Raw genomic sequence first — 19,866 nt, forward strand, 5'->3', positions numbered from 1 at the left:
TGTGTGTGAGTGTGTGTGTGTGTGTGTGTGTGTGTGAGACTGGCTGGTCGGCTTATTGCCATGACAGACTGAGAAGAAAGTGAGATTTTTGGGAAACAATCCAGAAGAAGTGTGTGTTTATGTAGATGTAAAGAGCATCAATCTACAGCACTGGAGAAACCACAGTCACCGTCTGACAGCTGAACACACAAATACATGCACACACACACACACACACACACACACACACACACGCGCTTCTCAACACTGAATGATCCCACAAACCAGAGTTTGTGTCTCAGTCAGCAGGCAGTTCCCGTCACACACTCATGTCTCTACAGATGAGCACAGGCCGTGTTCTGTAACACACACACACACACACACACACACACACACACACAGGCCGTGTTCTGTAACACACACACACACACACACACACACACACACACACAGGCCGTGTTCTGTAGAGTCATGAGAGTTTCCTCAGGTCAGCGGATGCAACAGGCAGAAGATGAAACACTGTGTGAAGAAAACCAACCTTATTGCCGGACGACTGAAAACACTCTTCCTCCCAACAGCGGGAAAACATCCGGCTCGCGTCCACTCAGTGTGTGTGTGTGTGTGTGTGTGAGATACAGACTGAGGAAACACCGCTGTACGGCAGATGATACGCAAACTGGCGTCTCGCTGTAAGGTCGTGATGGACCGTAGTGATGGGTCGGTCATGAACGATTCACTCATTTCGAACGAATCTTTAATTTGACTGGGGAACACCGAGTCGTCTCAGAGAGGGATTCATTCATCTTATGTTGACTAAAGGTTCTATGGGTTCTGTACGGGAAACAGAAATGATTAGTTCCCCTCTCGAGTCGTCGGAGTCTTCTGTTCTGTGGTCCGGTGGCGTGACAGAGAACTGAGTTCATAATTCCCAAACTTCCTTACAAACAAGAGCATTAGTTAGTTCTTCAACTCCTGCGGGTACATGCCGTGCTCCCGGTCTCAAAATATAGTTTTTTTTATTTCTTACAAATTATATATTTTTGAATTTCTGTCATGGTTCTTTTCCATAACACTTTGAATGTGGTAATAAAGACAAGAGTTGGCAATGCTTTAAACTGTGTCTGTGTGATGAGAAATATCACTTTGATAAAGCAAAGATAACTTCATAACAACACACAACTAAGCTCCGGGACGAGAGGCTGAAAGACCAGAACCCGAGACGAGAGAACGAGCCGATCCGGTGTCCGGTACCGGCCGCATGCTCCACTGATGCGGACCCGGGAGGAGCGAGCGACTCGCCTCGGGATGAGGGAAACTCACAGACTATCCTAAAGACAGCAATCAATCAATCGTTTCTGTTTATAATAGTTTGGCCTTTAGCATTGCACTTTCAGTCTTATTGTAAATGTGTTTGGGGAATATGGCTATTAACATGTTATATGATAATTATATTCTGCTTAAATTAATTTAATTGACTTTATTTTGATGAACGAGATTCAAAGACTCGAGTCACTAAAATGATTCGACCACTGTCAACAACTCTTACCTGTCGCTCTACACACACTAAACACTCGACTTCCCACACATTTCTCTCTGTAAAGTTTTCTTTTTTAATGGGTGCTGAATTGTATTTCTGAATTATATGGACTCCTTTTATTATTTGGTTATTGGTGTCCTTTTGGAAAGACACCTACATTTACCTTGAAAAAAGCTTGCAGAAAATATTTGTGTGAGGGTCAACTCAACTGTATAGAGCACTTTCAACACCACAAGTTGAACCAAGAAGAAAAAGAGAAAATAAAAACATAACACCAATGCAAACCAACTGCTTACAAAGCATCTTCTAATGCTAGAGCAAACACATGAGTTTTAAGCGCACCGCAATACACCCGGCGTAGAGCTGTACAGAACGCTGGGTATTGCACATGATGAACGCGTTAAACAAGATAAATGATGTATGCTTAATTTCCTGATAAGGGTGCGAACTCTAGTGACAGCCCTAGTTCACTCCTAACGCTCGGTTGTGTCGACTGCAGCTTTACACGCCTGATTTCTTCATAGTTGGACTTCATCCACCAGCTGGAAAGACTCATTCTGAAAGTCACTCCAGCGCTATTGTTCCTCAGTGTCGTTATTGTTAAAGTGTAATTACTGAAAGTTAAGGTTCTAGTTGTGGTTTCTGCTCTGAAGTGTGTGTCTGAAGCTGCAGACAACTGAGGTATGTGAGAAACAGATCTGAACGTGTTTCTGCTGGACGAGCTCCAGGTCATCAGCTTCTCCTGACAGAGGAATCCTCTCCTATAGGAACATCTCCTACAGATCCTGACACCGCTGCCGTACAAACACGCTTCACGCCGCTTAGAGGAAATACACACACACACACACACACACGCAAGTGCCTCCTTTCATAAGATCTCTAACCTTTCCAACACACTTCAGGAAATCTTAGGCAGTGAAAGGATCATCTAACGCCAGGAACTAAGACTATAACCGTGAAAATGTTCCCTTTTGATCAGTTAGTCAAAAGGGTGACCTAAAAAACAACAGGTGTTATTTGGACATTTCAAGAATGAAATATGAATAGAATAAGACTGACCAATGGAGAGAAAAAACTATAATAGTACATTACAAAAATAGTAGATACCGCAAGAGAGAGAAACACTGAATGACAGCACAACAGATAAAATCACAGAACAATACAATGAGAGATCGAAAGATAAACAAACCACTAAACAGAAGACAAAACGACAAAAATAGCGTACCTTGCGCATGCGCAATGAGGACTGCCGTGAGTATCAGGAGAAGCGCTCGAACCCGCATCCTCTCAGCTGATGAACACACAACTCAAGAAATCACACACTTCAGTCACTGTTTGCATGTTCTCATTCAGCAGACATGTTTACATCAACAATATATTAACACTTCAGCACAAGTTGGAACGAAACGGCGCGTTTCAGTTTTACACAAAGTCTACTGAAGAGGGAGTGTTCAATTCCAAACGTGCAACGTGTAAATTAATATTTTTAAACAATCCGACAATATCACACTCACCTGCTGTTACAACTCAAACACAACAGAAGCGTAGGATCGGATGAGAGGAATAATCCAGCGCTGTCGGGGCGCGCGCACACACTGCAGTGAGTGACAAACTCTTCCCGCCCTCAGAGGACAGGCGCGAAGCAGCTCCCGCCCTTTAATTAAATTATTCAACGTCTCTCGCTGGAGCTCAGCGCTGAAACACAGGTATGTCTCACCTCAGACTCCGTCATTAGCGTAATACGGCCCTGTTTCACTCTGCCCAATATTAAGGGATTCATTCAGGGTTGTGTAAATACATATACCAATCAGCTTGGCAGAGAACAATGCATTAATACCTTCAAGTGAAAGGGGTGTAAGGTAAAACATCAAACGAAGGTGATGAACGAGGATTAACTGAGAGGAGACGAGCTAACTCAGCACTAATAATCCTGCTATTAGTCGTCCAAAACAACTGATCCAGCAGCGATCAAATGAAAAAAAAAAAAAAAAACTGTAAACACGATTTCAACCTCCTTGTAGACATTTCAAATCTAATCAAGCCTAGTTGCTTTTATTTTTATAGCTCTTTATACCATAGAGACTGTTTCAAATCAGCTGTACAGTGATAACAGGAGATTAACAACAGCATGAAAGCTGCATCTCACACTCCCATCAGAAATCAACACTGTTCAATGGTTACCACACTTCCCTACAGTGATGAACACTTCACACACACACACACACACACACACACACACACACAAAGAAGCCCTTTTAAGAGTAAAAGTTTTCATAGCATTTATAATAACAGTAACTGAAATGATTAATTAAATATAATAATGAATCATGCTAAGATATTATAAATAGTTAGTTGTCCATCTAAGGGATGCAAGTGGAAGTGCCTGTAAGCAAACTGAACTCGGTAAAGATATGTGTAAGTAAGAGTAGTGTGGTGCTTTGAATGGAGTCTCTCCCTACACACGCAAACAGCAGAGATGGAGCTGGATGTGTCGGCACTGGCACACTGGAATGCTGCTCCCTCCGCAGGTCACAAGCCTGACAATCACTCATTTAAACACACACACTCAAACACACACACAATTCATCTGCTGAAGCTTCTCCTCTGACATGAAGCCGCTGGCTGAGCGTTTCAATCACCGCTTAATAATCTGTCACTCAATGAAAATCATGTGCAGCTAAAGCGATTATGAGTTCACCACATCTCAGCTGATCTAACCGAGTTTGAGTCGCAACCCGTCCTGAAACAGACGTCGTGACCAATATTATACTTTCCCAGTCCAGAGTGTCATCGCACATGAACAACTAGGGCAGGATTTAATATATGATGCTTTGATTGGATGATGAACATTAAGCACTGCTAACGTCAAACGCCAAGCCAGCCAATCACAGCAAGAGTGAAATAAAATAAAATATTTAATTAAATAAAATAAAAAAAAACGAGATGCATGGAGGAATTGTTCACAATAAGACCAGTAACATCAGGCATTATGAATGTTAACACTACATGACAAAGTTCCATTCGTTAAAATTAGTTAAGTCTCCTTGCATTCTAGGAGAATTGTGTGTATCCGGCACAGCTAGGTGTCATACGCGCACACACACACACACACACACACACACACAATCTGTCTCTCACACACACACAAACAATCTCTCTCTCTCTCTCTCTCACCCACACACAAGATTCTGTCTCCCTCTTACGCTTTTGCTGTCATCTAGTGGACTGATCATCACATAGTTTCACAAGAAATGCCATTTTTCATCCCGCAGAATGTGTTTTAATTGACATCCAGGAGTTTCCCAAATGGAAGATGCAAAGTATAAGAAAAGCCAAGAGTGTAAAGCTAAAAAAACAAAACTCAAAAGATTTTTTTTATTGGATGATTTTGTTTCTTCCACACAACAGCCCTCATTTATCAAAAGTGCGTACACCAAATTTCCAGCGTACACACGGTGACTTTGAGGTTTATCAATCCGGCACAGCACGCTCAAACCCTACGCCAGCTCAGGAGATGGTGTACCACGTTTTGAGTTAGAGCGGAGATGCGCAGAAAAGTTTTAGTGAACTCCTTTCACTAAAAATATCTGAATCAAGCTATTATAACTGCAATGGTGGCGCTCGCACACTAAGGCTATATAGCGCACCACCGGGCGCTATTGCTTCAGAATCTTGCAGCAAGTGAGAGCATACATCTAAAGCAAAGCAACTTACGCATTGTCCCGACCCTTAGAGAACCAGGGCTATGTTACGTATCTCGAAATGTTGCCTTTCGAGTTCAGTCTCTCGTCTTAGCACCATATTGATGGCAGAAATGCACAGCGTTTCCACAAACCATACTCGCGGAACTCGATCTTTCAGCTAAAGCCTTCAGTGGCCTCGTGTACAGCAAACCCAAGCTGCCGTTAGCCTAGCGGTGTCTGAACGGGTTTCCGAGGTGCAGCAAAGCCATTCCAATGACAGGCGCGCGATCATCGATGGCGAACCGTGCTAGTGTCTCTCCAGCATACCGCGGCGCAAGCGCTCCAGATCGCATCGGGATCCATGTCTGAACGGGAGGACGACCGTCGCTGAGCTGATTCCCATCTGGATCATGTCTGAGGGGGAACACCAGCCACTGCATGAGCACTTTTTTCTCTTCTAAAATGATTTTTTTTATGTGTAGTAACGCAACATAATTTATTTGATAAATTATGTGAATAATTTATGCTAAATTATGTGAATATTCCCAAACACAAAGTGCATCCTCTGAATGGGACTGAATAGCTGCATATTTTCAGAAACACACACCTGAACTCAGACAAGAAGTTGTTGAATAAATTACAGTTTTTAATATTTTTAGAACATCTGAGGAAAAAGGATAAAGAAAGAAGGAACATCACCCTCTAATTAAGTAAAATATTTCTAGAGTTCATTTCATTTGAACAGGTGTCTAAGACAAAAGTAAATTCACAGAATAAAGCTTCATGTGCATCTCTTCTTTACATAAAAGTACAAAACAAATCTGGCAGAGAATCACATCGACATAATTAATATTTCAGCTGTGAAGATAAACAAACTACAGCTTGTGTCGAACTGTGATATTTAACTACTTCAAAACCGTAAAAGGAAATGAAAGTTCATAAATACAGCCAGTAAACACCTGCAGAAAGACAGACGTGTGTATCTGACATCACTGCTTTAGTGTATGTGTGTGTGTCCTCAGGTCACCTGTAATGTTCATAGTCTTGCAGCACTCCAATAGCGGATAGACGGTTCTGCAGTGGTGAGATGGTTCTGCAGTGGAGAGATATTTCAGCAGTGGTGAGAAGGTTCTGAAGGGTTGAGAAGGTTCTGGAGAGTGAGGCGGTTCTATAGTGGTGAGATGGTTCTACAGTGGTGAGAAGAAACCGGGGAGTGAGACGGTTCTGGAGATTGAGGCGGTTCTGCACTGGTAAGACGGTTCTGAAGAGACAGACAGTTCTGCAGTGGTGAGAAGGTTCTGGAGAATAAGACGGTTCTGCAGTGGTAAGACGGTTTTGGAAAGCGAGGCAGTTCTGGAGAGTGAGACGGTTCTGGAAAGTGAGGCGGTTCTGGAGAGTGAGACAGTTCTGGGGAGTTCTGCAGTGGAGAGACGACGGTTCTGCAGTGGTGAGAATATTCTGGAGAGTGAGATGGTTCTGGAAAGTGAGGCGGTTCTACAGAGGTGAGTTCTGCAGTGGAGAGACAACGGTTCTTCAGTGGTGAGAATATACCGGAGAGTGAGACGGTTCAACAGTGGTGAGTTCTGCAGTGGAGAGACGGTTCTGGAGAGTGAGGCGGTTCTGGAGAGTGAGGCGGTTCTGCAGTGGAGAGATGGTTCTGGAGAGTGAGACGGTTCTGGAGAGTGAGACGGTTCGCAGTGGTGAGTTCTGCAGTGGAGAGACGGTTCTGGAGAGTGAGGCGGTTCTGGAGAGTGAGGCGGTTCTGCAGTGGAGAGACGGTTCTGGAGAGTGAGGCGGTTCTGGAGAGTGAGGCGGTTCTGCAGTGGAGAGATGGTTCTGGAGAGTGAGACGGTTCTGCAGTGGAGAGACGGTTCTGGAGAGTGAGACGGTTCTGGAGAGTGAGACGGTTCGCAGTGGTGAGTTCTGCAGTGGAGAGACGTTCTGGAGAGTGAGACGGTTCTGCAGTGGAGAGACGGTTCTGGAGAGTGAGACGGTTCTGCAGTGGAGAGACGGTTCTGGAGAGTGAGACGGTTCTGGAGAGTGAGACGGTTCTGGAGAGTGAGACGGTTCGCAGTGGTGAGTTCTGCAGTGGAGAGACGGTTCTGGAGAGTGAGACGGTTCTGGAGAGTGAGACGGTTCTGGAGAGTGAGACGGTTCTGCAGTGGAGAGATGGTTCTGGAGAGTGAGACGGTTCTGCAGTGGAGAGACGGTTCTGGAGAGTGAGACGGTTCTGGAGAGTGAGACGGTTCGCAGTGGTGAGTTCTGCAGTGGAGAGACGTTCTGGAGAGTGAGACGGTTCTGCAGTGGAGAGACGGTTCTGGAGAGTGAGACGGTTCTGCAGTGGAGAGACGGTTCTGGAGAGTGAGACGGTTCTGGAGAGTGAGACGGTTCTGGAGAGTGAGACGGTTCGCAGTGGTGAGTTCTGCAGTGGAGAGACGGTTCTGGAGAGTGAGACGGTTCTGGAGAGTGAGACGGTTCTGGAGAGTGAGACGGTTCTGCAGTGGAGAGACGGTTCTGGAGAGTGAGACGGTTCTGCAGTGGAGAGACGGTTCTGGAGAGTGAGACGGTTCTGGAGAGTGAGACGGTTCTGGAGAGTGAGACGGTTCTGCAGTGGAAAGACGGTTCTGGAGAGTGAGGCGGTTCTGCTGTGATGAGAAAGTTCTGGAGAGTGAAACGTTTCTACTGTGCTGCGATCTTGCTGGCCTCACGCACTCCGCTCAGATACGCTCCCGTCACCGTCTGAGGAAAGTGCCTGTTGGTCGCCTGCAAGAGCAGAGAAACTAATTAGCAATGGTGAAAATTAACAATCTGGTAAAAACTGTGAGGTCAGTAAGAGGTTTTAGGCAGGTTTTATGACTGCTCTTACAACAAATCTAGCATGGCAGTTTCTGACACTTGAAAGACATTAAAAGAAATATAAGAAAGAAGGGAACAAATGCTTTCAAAACATATAAATAAACAAACTGCATGGAGACAGACAGAAATTTACAGACAGACAGACAGAAATTTATACTCCTTCAGCGGATTACTGTGTGCGCTGAAGCAGAGCCTCAATGCCACGGCTCCGCCCAGTAAAACCATTCCATTTAATCTCGCAGCCACTTGACTTGGGCGTGGCAGGCCATCCCCGGAGCTGGATTTTGGGGACAATTGAGGTTCCTCGCCACTCACATTCACAAAGTACATGGATGCAGCACTCATCCTGAATTACCTCGACGACTGGCTTGTCTTACCCTAGTCAGAAGCAGAGGTTAAATCATACCAATCCGTGTTCCTCAGCCATCTGGAATGCCTCAGGATCAACCTGCCCAGCCAGAGGATTCCTTTCCTGAGGGCAGTTCTCGAGCACCCGAGCGCTCACACCATCCAGCAGCTCGCAATATTGTTCAGAGTAGAGGCCTTTTCCCCTCTCAGAACCTTTCAAGCCCCTTTACCACCAAAGCATTTGGAGCCGGAGCCGGAGCCGGTGCCTGCGCGCGAACCAGTTCTTTGTGTTTCGACAGCCAAAGAACCGGTTCTCGGCCGGGAAAACTGGTTCCAAAGCGGCACCATCTCTTTGCTGGACTAGAACCGTTCTTTTACCACGTCATGCTTACGTCGGGGGCCGGGGGCGGGTTTAGATGTGTTCTAAACATCTTTTCTGACCATAATAAAGGATCGCAAAACCAGGAGAAACATTTGCAGAAACACGATGGAGTCCGCCCTTGTAATTGTTATGCTTGAAATTGGCGCAAGCGTTTATATATTTTTTTATAGTAAACATTATAAGCAAAGGAGAAAACAGTCACAATATAGAACAAATAAATGGAAAGAAAAAAAGACACAAGACAGGAGTACATATCTAATCAGAAAAAATTACATATCAAACGAAAAGATTAAAAGACTTACATATTTCAATTGTTTTTAAAGCCTTCTTGGTACACGAGTTAGAGATGATCCCAAAGTAATGTTGTACTTGCAAGGGTTTCTAGCTAAGACGTATGGCGACGTACACAGTGACGTAACGACGTCGTTCCCTGGGCGCTCTAGTCACTGGAAAAACAAACAGAACGGGTTTGCAAGTTGAACAAACTCCGAACCAACTTTGAACCAGCACCAGTTCCGAACCAGTTCTTTTTTGGTGGAAAAGGGGTGTCAGAGGATGCTAGGGCTAATGCCTCCGCATCATCAGTCCTTCCGCTGGGATTCCTGCCCTCTGCAGGACTGGCCTAAACCCCAGGTCTCAACTCGCAACTGGCGATCAGATCACCTTCACGTCAAGGTGGTAGTAGGCCTTCTTTGGTCGTTTGTCGACCATGGGACCCCAGCCGAGAGCAGTCTGGAGTTAGCAGAAGGTCTCGAGGAAGAAGATGCTTCCAGCTCTGTGTGAGGGCGGACCGACTTCCAGCTCCTGGTCCAGCTCATGAGAACGCAGCATTTGAACTGCCTGGAAAAGATGAAGCTCTCACTGCCCAATATTCTTCACAAAGAACATGGATGCACTGTCCCACGAATGGCCCAGTCTTCCCCTTTACGCCTTTCTCCCGGTCGCTCTCCTGGGCTTCAGCTGCTCGCAGCCCCTTGGCCAATTCCCGGAGACCTTCGTCCCCAGGCGAACAGGGCAGTCTGAGCTGTGGGTCCTCCACGAATGGCCCCTCCACGGGAACTTACGGGCCTCCCAGCAGAGTCCTGAACACTATCCCTGAGGCTTGAGCTCTGTCCACGAGGTGCCTCTACGCCCTTAAGTGGTCTGTTTTCCCAGATTGGTGTTCAGTCTGGAACCAAGACTCTACTCGTGAGAAGTACCGCTGGGGCTTTCCTTCCTACAGGAGCTAATGGACACTGGTCATAGCAGAACACCACACTCCTGATCCCGGGTTAACCCGTCTCGTCCTCTTACCATACCCTCTCGGGACCCACGGGCCTGAAGGGCCTCCGAGCCGCTACAGGTGGCCCAGCTACTGCCACTTTCGTTTAAGACCGCACTCCTGCTAGCGCTAGCAAAATGACAATGACGTAAATCAATGAGGTTCAAATATGAATATATTCAAATAAAATGCAATCGACAGTCTGTCTTCACTGCATGGTCATACACACAGACACACACACACACACACAGACACACACACAGGAGTCTGACCTCGCCAGCGAAGAACAGTTTCCCCTGCACGTCCTCGGCCATGATGTCGTAGGCCTCGCCGCTGCCGCCCGTCTTCACGAAGCTGTAGGACATCTGAGCCCAGGCGTCTCTGCTCCAGTGGGTCACCAGGAACTTCACCGGCTCCGGAACCTCCTGCGACACAACATCAGAACAATCGCTGACCTTCAGGTACTTGTTAATATCAGAGTGAACAGAGTTGTGTCTTGATGAATGATGAAGTCTGTAGCGGATGTTGAGGCTCACCTGCTCCTGGAAGAGTTCTCTGAGGACACTCATACACAGATCCACCACCTGCGAGTCCTGAAGATCTCTGACCAGTGCAAGAGCCTCGCCCGTGATCACCGTCATGAGCACACACTCCTCGCCCTGCACACACGCAAGCATGCACACACACGCACGCACACAAGCATATGCACACACACACGCACACCTTGTTGTTAGAACAGGAGCCTGTCGTACCTGAGGGCACATGTCGTAAAACACACTGAACAAGCCTGTCTTCTCCACACACACACACACACACACAGTGCAGAAACCCGTGACGTACCTGTGGGCGCATGTCGTAGAACACACTGAACAAGCCTCTCTTCTCCACACTGGCTGGCACGTGGCCGAAATAATCCGCTCCCTGGACTTTACTGTCCCAGAAGCGTGTGGGAAACTGCAGGGCGACCTGAAACACAGAGAGCGTGAGTGTCCCGGGCGAGGCACGTCTCACACACTCACACACTCACCATCTCGATGGCTCCGGCTCCCAGACTGTGGATGCACACACTCACACACACACACTCACACACTCACCTTCTCGATGGCTCCGGCTCCCAGGCTGTGCATGCACACACTCACACACTCACACACACACACACACCTTCTCGATGGCTCCGGCTTCCAGGCTGTGCATGCACACACTCACACACTCACACACACACACACACCTTCTCGATGGCTCCGGCTCCCAGGCTGTGGATGGCTTTCAGCTTCCGCTCGGGCAGAGGAGGGCTGAAGCACACGGTGTTGTTCTGCAGCAGAGCCAGCGGCAGCGTCACCAAAACCTGCAGCGCAACACACCCAGCTAACATGAAGAACCGTGATATGTGTGTGTGTATTATGCTGGTGTGTGTGTGTGATGCAGGTGTGTGTGATGTGTTGGACCTTCTGTGCAGTCCAGTGCGATCCACAGAAGGACGTGACTTTCACTGCGTCTCCAGAATATTCCACATGCTGGACCTGCAAGCACATACGGTGAGTGGCTGAAGGTGAGGAGCAGTGTGTGTGTGTGTGTGTGTGTGTGTGTGTATAATAGCTGAAGTACCGCGGTATTGAGCCGGATGTCTAGTCCCTGAGCGAGATTGTGCAGGACAGGCGAGTATCCATCAATGAGCAGCGTGTGATCGCCGGAGAACTGAGCGAAACACTCATTATGATCCCACGAGCGCGCCGACACCTGCCACACACACACACACACACACACACACTGATGAACTCCAGCTTACCTGAATCTGAAGTAGAGCTCGAGTGACACACACACACACACACACAGTGAGTCACATTCAAACACACACTCTCTCTCACACACACACAGTCAGTAACACACAAACACACACACAGTCAGTCACACACTCTCTCTCTCTCACACACACACACACACAGTGAGTCACATTCAAACACACACTCTCTCTCACACACACACAGTCAGTAACACACAAACACACACACAGTCAGTCACACACTCTCTCTCTCTCTCTCACACACACACACACACACACACACACACACACACACACCTGGTCCAGGGTGCTCCCGCAGGCGTACTCCAGGTTGCTGAGATGGAAGTGCAGGACGTTCTCCTCCAGCTCAGAGAAGAGGAGGCCGGACTCCTGCAGGAACGCCTTGTACACTTCCTGAATCTTCTCTGCACATCCGAACACACACCACACACACACTCCGGCAGTTACACACAATCGTCCTGCATTATCATTAGTATTTCTGTTCTTAACAGCAGGAGGGATATAATGCACCTTCATGGCAAAAACAATGTGAATAACAAAACTTGTACAATTAACAAAAAGATTAATACAAAACAATTATTTAATAGATTCAGGTGATGTTTTTTTACATATGGCAGTTAAATGTGTATTACATTAGAATCTGCCGTCCAGAGGAACATGTGGATCAGCTGACCTGTGTCCTGACCTGACCCTGACCTGTGTCCTGACCTGACCCTGACCTGACCTGTGTCCTGAACCTGACCCTGACCTGTGTCCTGACCTGACCCTGACCTGTGTCCTGACCTGACCCTGACCTGTGTCCTGACCTGATCCTGACCTGTGTCCTGACCTGACCCTGACCTGTGTCCTGAACCTGACCTGTGTCCTGACCTGACCCTGACCTGTGTCCTGACCTGACCCTGACCTGACCTGTGTCCTGACCTGACCCTGACCTGACCTGTGTCCTGAACCTGACCCTGACCTGTGTCCTGACCTGACCCTGACCTGTGTCCTGACCTGACCCTGACCTGTGTCGTGACCTGATCCTGATCCTGACCTGTGTCCTGAACCTGACCCTGATCTGTGTCGTGACCTGATCCTGACCCTGACCTGTGTCCTGACCATGACCCTGACCCTTGTCCTGACCCTTGTCCTGACCTGACCCCGACCTGTGTCTTGACCTGACCCGTGTCCTGACCCTGACCCGTGTCCTGACCTGACCCTGAACTGACCCTGACCTGTGCCCTGACCCTGACCTGTGCCCTGACCCTGACCCGTGTCCTGACCTGACCCTGAACTGACCCTGACCTGTGCCCTGACCTGTGCCCTGACCCTGACCCGTGTCCTGACCTGACCCTGAACTGACCCTGACCTGTGCCCTGACCCTGACCTGTGTCCTGTCTTGTCCTAGTAAATCAGCTTCATGTCCGGATTCATTCAGTAAAAGCTAACCGCACGTGTAACAAAAAATGCTGTCGTGAACCTGACAGACAGATCACATGACTCTCACCCCCCAGTGGTGCATCCTGGGACTGGGGCTTGTTCTTCCTCCACTCGGACACGGCGTCCAGAACAGCGTTGAAGTGGAAGTCCATGCGCTTGTCCAGAGCCGGATCCGTGACGAGTCCCCCATCCTGGATCAGCTCACAGCGCGCACCCAACCTGTGCATCGGCAGCCCCAGCTGCACACAGAGAACACAGGTGTGTGTGTGAGTGTGTGTGTGTGTGTGTGTGTGTGTACATCCAACCTGTGCATCGGCAGCCCCAGCTGCACACAGAGAACACAGGTGTGTGTGTGTGAGAGAGTGTGTGTGTGCGTGAGTGTGTGTGTGTACATCCAACCTGTGCATCGGCAGCCCCAGCTGCACACAGAGAACACAGGTGTGTGTGTGTGTGTGAGTGTGTGTGTGCGTGAGTGTGTGTGTGTACATCCAACCTGTGCATCGGCAGCCCCAGCTGCACACAGAGAACACAGGTGTGTGTGTGAGTGTGTGTGTGTGTGTGTGTGTGTGTACATCCAACCTGTGCATCGGCAGCCCCAGCTGCACACAGAGAACACAGGTGTGTGTGTGTGAGAGAGTGTGTGTGTGCGTGAGTGTGTGTGTGTACATCCAACCTGTGCATCGGCAGCCCCAGCTGCACACAGAGAACACAGGTGTGTGTGTGAGTGTGTGTGTGTGTGTGTGTGTGTGTACATCCAACCTGTGCATCGGCAGCCCCAGCTGCACACAGAGAACACAGGTGTGTGTGTGTGAGAGAGTGTGTGTGTGCGTGAGTGTGTGTGTGTACATCCAACCTGTGCATCGGCAGCCCCAGCTGCACACAGAGAACACAGGTGTGTGTGTGTGTGTGAGTGTGTGTGTGCGTGAGTGTGTGTGTGTACATCCAACCTGTGCATCGGCAGCCCCAGCTGCACACAGAGAACACAGGTGTGTGTGTGTGAGAGAGTGTGTGTGTGTGTACATCCAACCTGTGCATCGGCAGCCCCAGCTGCACACAGAGAACACAGGTGTGTGTGTGTGTGTGAGTGTGTGTGTGTGTGTGTGTGTGTGTGTGAGTGTGTACATCCAACCTGTGCATCGGCAGCCCCAGCTGCACACAGGAAAGCACAGGTGTGTGTGTGAGAGAGAGAGTGTGTGTGTGTGTGTGTGAGTCACCTGCTCACACATCAGAGCGATAGGGTTGTTCACGCAGCCGTTCACGATCTGAGCTCCTCGTCCGACCGTCATTCCCAGCGACGCATCATCCCAAACTCTGCCTCCGATTCGCTCCCTGGCCTCCAGAACCACCACCTGACGACCAATCACAAAACAGAGGCAATAGTTTGAACATTTTACCCAGCAAACTGTGATCTGTACTGTATATATATGTGTGTGTGGACAGACGGAGCATCACAGCGACTGTAACGACGGCGATGTAGAGTTGGGTTAGCACTCCTCTGGGAGGCCTAATCAGGCCTAATTAAGCCAGTAAGTAGACAGGAAGTGAAGTGGAAGAGCGAGCGAGAGAGAGAGAGAGTTTACATGATCCCTTCCTGCTGTCATGGAAACCCACTCCGCAGCGCTCCCGCCGCAGGCTCTGAGCTGATGTTCGAATCCGTACCTCGCCAGCTGTGCGATCGCAGAGCGCTGGAGACTAACACACACACACACACACACACACACACACACACACACACACACACACACACACACTCCAGCACATCCAAACTCTTTCAGGCAGTTTAAGATCTGAAATGATTCTTCATGCTCCTCCCAGCCATCCTCTCACAGTCTTGGGTGTAAACACACACACACACACACACACACACACACACACACACACACACACACACACACACACCTCCCAACCACTCTCTCACAGTGAATATGGCCATGATGGGTCACTTCCTACATGGCTGTTTAAGAAATGAAAAGCTCCATCGATTAGGGTTAGAAGAGTGTGTGTGTGTGTGTGTGTGTGTGTGTGTGTCGTACCTGCATGCCGAAGTTCTGAAGCTGGCGAGCAGCAGCGAGACCCGCAGCACCGGCGCCAATGACCAGCACCTTCTGCTCAAACACACACACACACTTCATGTGAATCTCACTGAAGACGTTTCACGGGCTGTTCACTCAGAAGGGTTTGGCTGCGTTCATGCACTACACATGCAGTCCTGCCACCGTAATTAGTTATACTTACTCACTACTTGTTCCAAAAAGTAAATGAGTTAGTAACTGAATTACTCTACAATAAAAGTAACTTGTTACCAGGGAAACTAACACTATTTGGGTTACTGTTAAAAAAGTTACTTTATGTCAAAGAATCTGGATTTTTTTCAGCAGTTTTCAAAAAGTCAGTTAAAATGAGTTGAACAGACAACAATACACAACTCTATATTTACTGCACATCGACAGACTGCTGGGACAAGCAGAGAGTGTGTGTGTGTGTGTGTGTGTGTCAGCGGCTCACGTAGTGCTGGGACTCGGGCAGGAGGGGCCGCTTGACCTGCAGAACCCCCGTGTTGATCAGGCCCTTCCGGGTCATGAAGTCCAGAACTCGCTCCAGTTCCTGCACACAGCGGATCCGCACCAGCCCGCGCACGATCACATGAGGAGCGCATCTCTGCAGGGTCAGAACCTCCTGCAACACACACACACACACAACAGGACATCAACACACACACACACACACACACAACAGGACATCAACACACACAACAGAACCTCAACACACAGACGAGACCAGCTAACACATTAGCACTGACGTTCGTACCTTGCAGTCCCGGTTCCAGGCCGCCAGAACCAGGTTCCTCAGCGCCAGATACATGGTGGGATCCCTGGAGAATTCTGGGAACTCGTACAACTCGTCCAGCTCCATCATGTCGGGTCTCACACACAAGGCTTTCCCACACTCGTTCGGCTGATAGAAGGGCTGGAAATACGGTGAGAGTCCGGGAACTACAAACACACACACACACATTGTCTAATAAAAACAATCACAAAGTGTGTGTGTGTGTGTGTGTGTGTGTGTGTGTGTGAAGCTGCTGTAGAGATTTCTGACTCAAACTCACCGCCTTTACAGAGATGATGGAGTGCAATAAATAAACTCTTAAATGTTTGTTTTGGGTGTTTTCTAAAAGACGACGCTGCTGTTCCTGCCGTCATGAACTCTAAATCTGTTAAATGCTGACGAGTCTTTCAGAGAGGGGATTGTGAACACGTGGTTGTGTTTGTGAGAGTGATCAGACTCACTGTGAGGCGGCGCTGTCCGGCGGTGCTCCTGGCGCTGGTTCCCCGGGCCGGCAGACGGGCTCATGCCCACACAGTCCGGGTAATAAGCGCTGAGGAACGGGCTAGCGGGACTGTCCTTCAGCAGCGGCGGCAGGATGAGCATCGAGAGCCACCAGCTGTCCGTCACACCCGCCACACGCTGATCAACGACAGCATCATCAGCATCAGCATCATCATCATCATCAGCATCATCATCATCATCTCATCATCAGCATCATCATCATCATCATCATCATGTGGTGTTAAAGGGTCATGAAACCCCCCTCTTTCAGCTCAAGTCTAGCTCAAAATCTTTTTGAAAAATGCAGCTGAAATGGGCGTGGCTAGCTGAGAAGAAGGGCGGGAGTGGGTGTGGTATGACCATCACTGTCACTCTCACATGCATTTCCACTGTCACTAAAAAGCAATGGTAAAACGTGAGGAAATGCTCGATTTTTATATAGCTGGCAAAGTTAAAGTCTTATGAAGTACACTGACACTTTATTATCGTCCTTTCAAAAGTAACTGAATGTCCAACTACAAATATTAGCCTACAGTAATCGTAATTCTAATTAAAACATATTAATGTAGGCTACATGTATATTTATAATGTCATTATAAAATATATAGTGGTTTATATAGACACTATAAATACATTTCAGAAAAAAATTGTTAATTTTCCGCTTAAAAAAATCAGTAAAAGAAAGAGCATAGTCTACGCGCCCTCTGAACCCTTATAATAAATGACTTCTCATTTTACACACACACACACACACACACACACACACACCTCTGAAGGGATAGAAAGTCCTCGGGATACCGCATCACTCGCAAGACGCAACTTGGATTAGTCGAAGTCCATCATTCTCCACTTGTCGCAGCTCTCTCGCGAAAACGTTTGCGGCGGCACACACTAGTTTGGGTCAGGTTTAGACGTGTCCGTGTTTGATGGCAAACCAACCGTCCAGAGCCAGAGTCGAGCCCTGGCAGCATCAGGAACTTATTCAACGCACTCGGACTTTGCACCATAAAACAAATAGTTTGCGTCCCATGATTGCCTCTCTCATCTAACGTTACTACGCGATATCACAGTTTGTCACGTCTGTCGTTGGAAAGATCCACGTGCTGTCATGAATAATTAAGAGGCCGTGTCTTCTCATAGGACAACACCGATGAGTCATCAACGCACTGTGCAGGGCACTGCCACGTCACCCACTACAATGAAGATTTTAAACCCGGAAGACGAAAAAAACTCAAATTTAACCATTTTAACCTTATTATTAAATCTAACAGATGCTAACATTGTCTTCAATGGTGTTCAACACACATTCCTCTGTTATAATCTCAGAAAATTTGGTTTGGGGTTTCATGACCCTTTAATCAGTCTGAACACTGATGGGTCTGTTTGGTCACTGAATGGCCAGAGTAAAATCACTGAAGGATCTTTACCACGTCCTCCGGCTGAGAACACGCATCACTTCCTTCGCTCTGCAAAACAAAAGCACAGAGACGTGAGGACAGGCACACACTCCAACACACACACCAGCACACACACTCCAACACACACCCCAGCACACACACCCCAGCACACACACACACCCCAGCGCACACACTCCAACACACACCCCAACACACACACAATCACACACACCATCACACACACACCATCACACACACACTATCACACACCCCAGCACACACCCCAGCACACACACCCCAGCGCACACACACACCCCAGCGCACACACACACCCCAGCACACACACACCCCAGCACACACACACCCCAGCACACACACACCCCAGTGGACGATGTGTTCTCACCTTCACGCTGTTGTTCTTCATCCCGCAGCGATACGATGATGCTAGAGCAGCCGTCAGAGCCGACTCTTTACTCAGCTGACGCCACCTGCCACAGTCTGCTTTACTGCACTGGACCTGACACACACACACACACACACACACACACACACACACGATTATCAGTCTACGTTACACAGAGCTGGTCTAGGTTACACAGTTACTCACCCAGTATGGCAGCTGCTGGTCGGCCATGAAGGCTTTGAGGCTCGGTTCGCTCTTCCCATTGCTGGTCCAAACCCTCTTCCAGGAGGAGAACGTCTCGTAGCCGTCTTTATGACTGCAGGAGAACAGAGGAGGATCAGGTGTGACCCGAGCACCTCAACATTACCCAGCAGCACTCACCTTCTGTAGTAATGATCGAAGCACTCGTTACAGAAGTGCTCGCCGCACGACAGGTGATACCAGCGAGACGTGTATCCGTTTCTGGCACACCTGATGAAAGCAGACGTTAAACACACTGAGCTCTCAGTCCTCATCACATCCCAGAGAACAGGTGATCTGAGTAATGACCCTCTGTAGAGGCACAGCCGATGAAGGTTCGGCACTATCAGTACTGTATCCTTCATCAGTGTGTTCATCACGTTTACTGTAATCACACACACCTGTCAGACGCGCTGGCGAAACACACAGGGTACGTCGCTGGACATCCGGATTTCTCACACTTCCTGAACTTCTTCTCCGACTGATCGTCATCTTCCCCCGTCTCGGCGGCTTTCCTTCTCGTCTGAAACACACAAACATACAGAAACACTCCTGCAGGTGCTGCTGTGCTCCTCTGATGTCTCGAACCCTCACCTGTGCTGCAGGTGTGTTCCCTCGGCCCCGCCCACCAGAGTCAGCCCCGCCCACGCCTGCTGAGCGCTTCCTGCCACGACTCCGTCCCACTGAACACACATCAACACATCACTACTACACACACACTGTACAGACACACACAGTCTTATTCACTCACTCACACACTGTACAAACACACTCAGTGTCATTCATTCACACACACACACACACACACACACCGTAGAGACACACTGTAGAGACTCACACATGATACTCTCAGTCACATTCACTCATTGAAACTGTACACACACACACACGCGCGCGTATCTCATTCATTCATTCATTCATTCATACACTCATACATACACACACACACATTCACAATGCGCATGAACATGAATAAATGACTCTCACCTGAGTCCGCTAGCATTGATAATGACGTTTCTGTTAAACCACTGGATATTTGACTCTTTGTTCTTTATCTAACGTTAGAGTAATATTTGACCCTTTGTTCTTCAACGAAACACATTAAAATCAGCATCGTTTATTTTGCCTCATCTGCAGGAAACACACTGTCTATGACGTCACTTCCTCTGCTGCGCTTAACAACATAGGTCAAAATAAAAGCCCCCTCTCTGTACTGTCTGTTCTCGCAGT

General features: G+C 48.3%; 3 protein-coding genes across 8 annotated transcripts in view; all 3 read right to left on the minus strand.

Annotated features, from left to right (window-relative positions):
• The window catches only part of col14a1b (collagen, type XIV, alpha 1b), a 36,658-nt gene extending 33,293 nt beyond the window's left edge, over window positions 1-3,365 (minus strand). For 3 of the 5 annotated variants that reach the window (XM_089122746.1, XM_089122745.1, XM_089122748.1), the window contains exons 1-2: window positions 3,031-3,365; window positions 2,742-2,807 (exon numbers count right to left, since the gene is read on the minus strand). In XM_089122746.1, coding sequence (XP_088978872.1) covers window positions 2,742-2,799 — 58 coding nt within the window. In that variant the 5' untranslated portion in view covers window positions 2,800-2,807; window positions 3,031-3,365. The remainder of the gene's footprint in view (window positions 1-2,741; window positions 2,808-3,030) is intronic. The other 2 variants (XM_089122749.1, XM_089122747.1) reach the window with 2 other exon arrangements.
• A 2,459-nt stretch (window positions 3,366-5,824) lies between these two features.
• Window positions 5,825-19,791, minus strand: kdm1b (lysine demethylase 1B). 2 transcript variants are annotated; one of them, XM_039664139.2, is made up of 21 exons: window positions 19,624-19,791; window positions 19,231-19,319; window positions 19,038-19,159; window positions 18,778-18,867; window positions 18,601-18,712; window positions 18,397-18,510; window positions 18,024-18,062; window positions 16,557-16,734; window positions 16,078-16,262; window positions 15,775-15,945; window positions 15,303-15,374; window positions 14,484-14,618; window positions 13,337-13,508; window positions 12,124-12,251; window positions 11,652-11,783; window positions 11,492-11,566; window positions 11,275-11,391; window positions 10,887-11,012; window positions 10,583-10,705; window positions 10,319-10,471; window positions 5,825-7,962 (listed from the first exon to the last, which is right to left on the minus strand). In XM_039664139.2, exons 1-21 carry the CDS (start codon window positions 19,637-19,639, stop codon window positions 7,879-7,881), a joined length of 2,433 nt encoding a protein of 810 aa, XP_039520073.2. In that variant the 5' UTR covers window positions 19,640-19,791; the 3' UTR covers window positions 5,825-7,878. The 2 variants fall into 2 exon arrangements, with proteins under 2 accessions (XP_039520073.2, XP_088979366.1); XM_089123240.1 differs by lacking the exon at window positions 15,303-15,374.
• On the minus strand, window positions 12,258-13,233 carry LOC148970844 (uncharacterized; the record flags this gene model as incomplete). Its single annotated transcript, XM_089122734.1, has 1 exon — window positions 12,258-13,233. A coding segment is annotated over one exon (753 nt), but the record flags the coding sequence as incomplete, so codon positions are not given.
• Window positions 19,792-19,866: the final 75 nt, after the last annotated feature.

The sequence above is a fragment of the Pimephales promelas genome, chromosome 18, assembly GCF_988280905.1.
Source record: "Pimephales promelas chromosome 18, fPimPro1.hap1.1, whole genome shotgun sequence".
Lineage (NCBI taxonomy): Eukaryota > Metazoa > Chordata > Actinopteri > Cypriniformes > Leuciscidae > Pimephales > Pimephales promelas.

What these genes read in the sequence shown, in the direction of transcription:
- kdm1b (XM_039664139.2), bottom strand. An exon ending in TGCCCGAGTCCCAGCACTAC is followed by an intron (nt 15,375 to 15,774) that starts GTGAGCCGCTGA and finishes GTGTTTGAGCAG; the next exon opens with AAGGTGCTGGTCATTGGCGC. An exon ending in TCTACGACATGCGCCCACAG is followed by an intron (nt 10,706 to 10,886) that starts GTACGTCACGGG and finishes GCGTGTGTGCAG; the next exon opens with GGCGAGGAGTGTGTGCTCAT.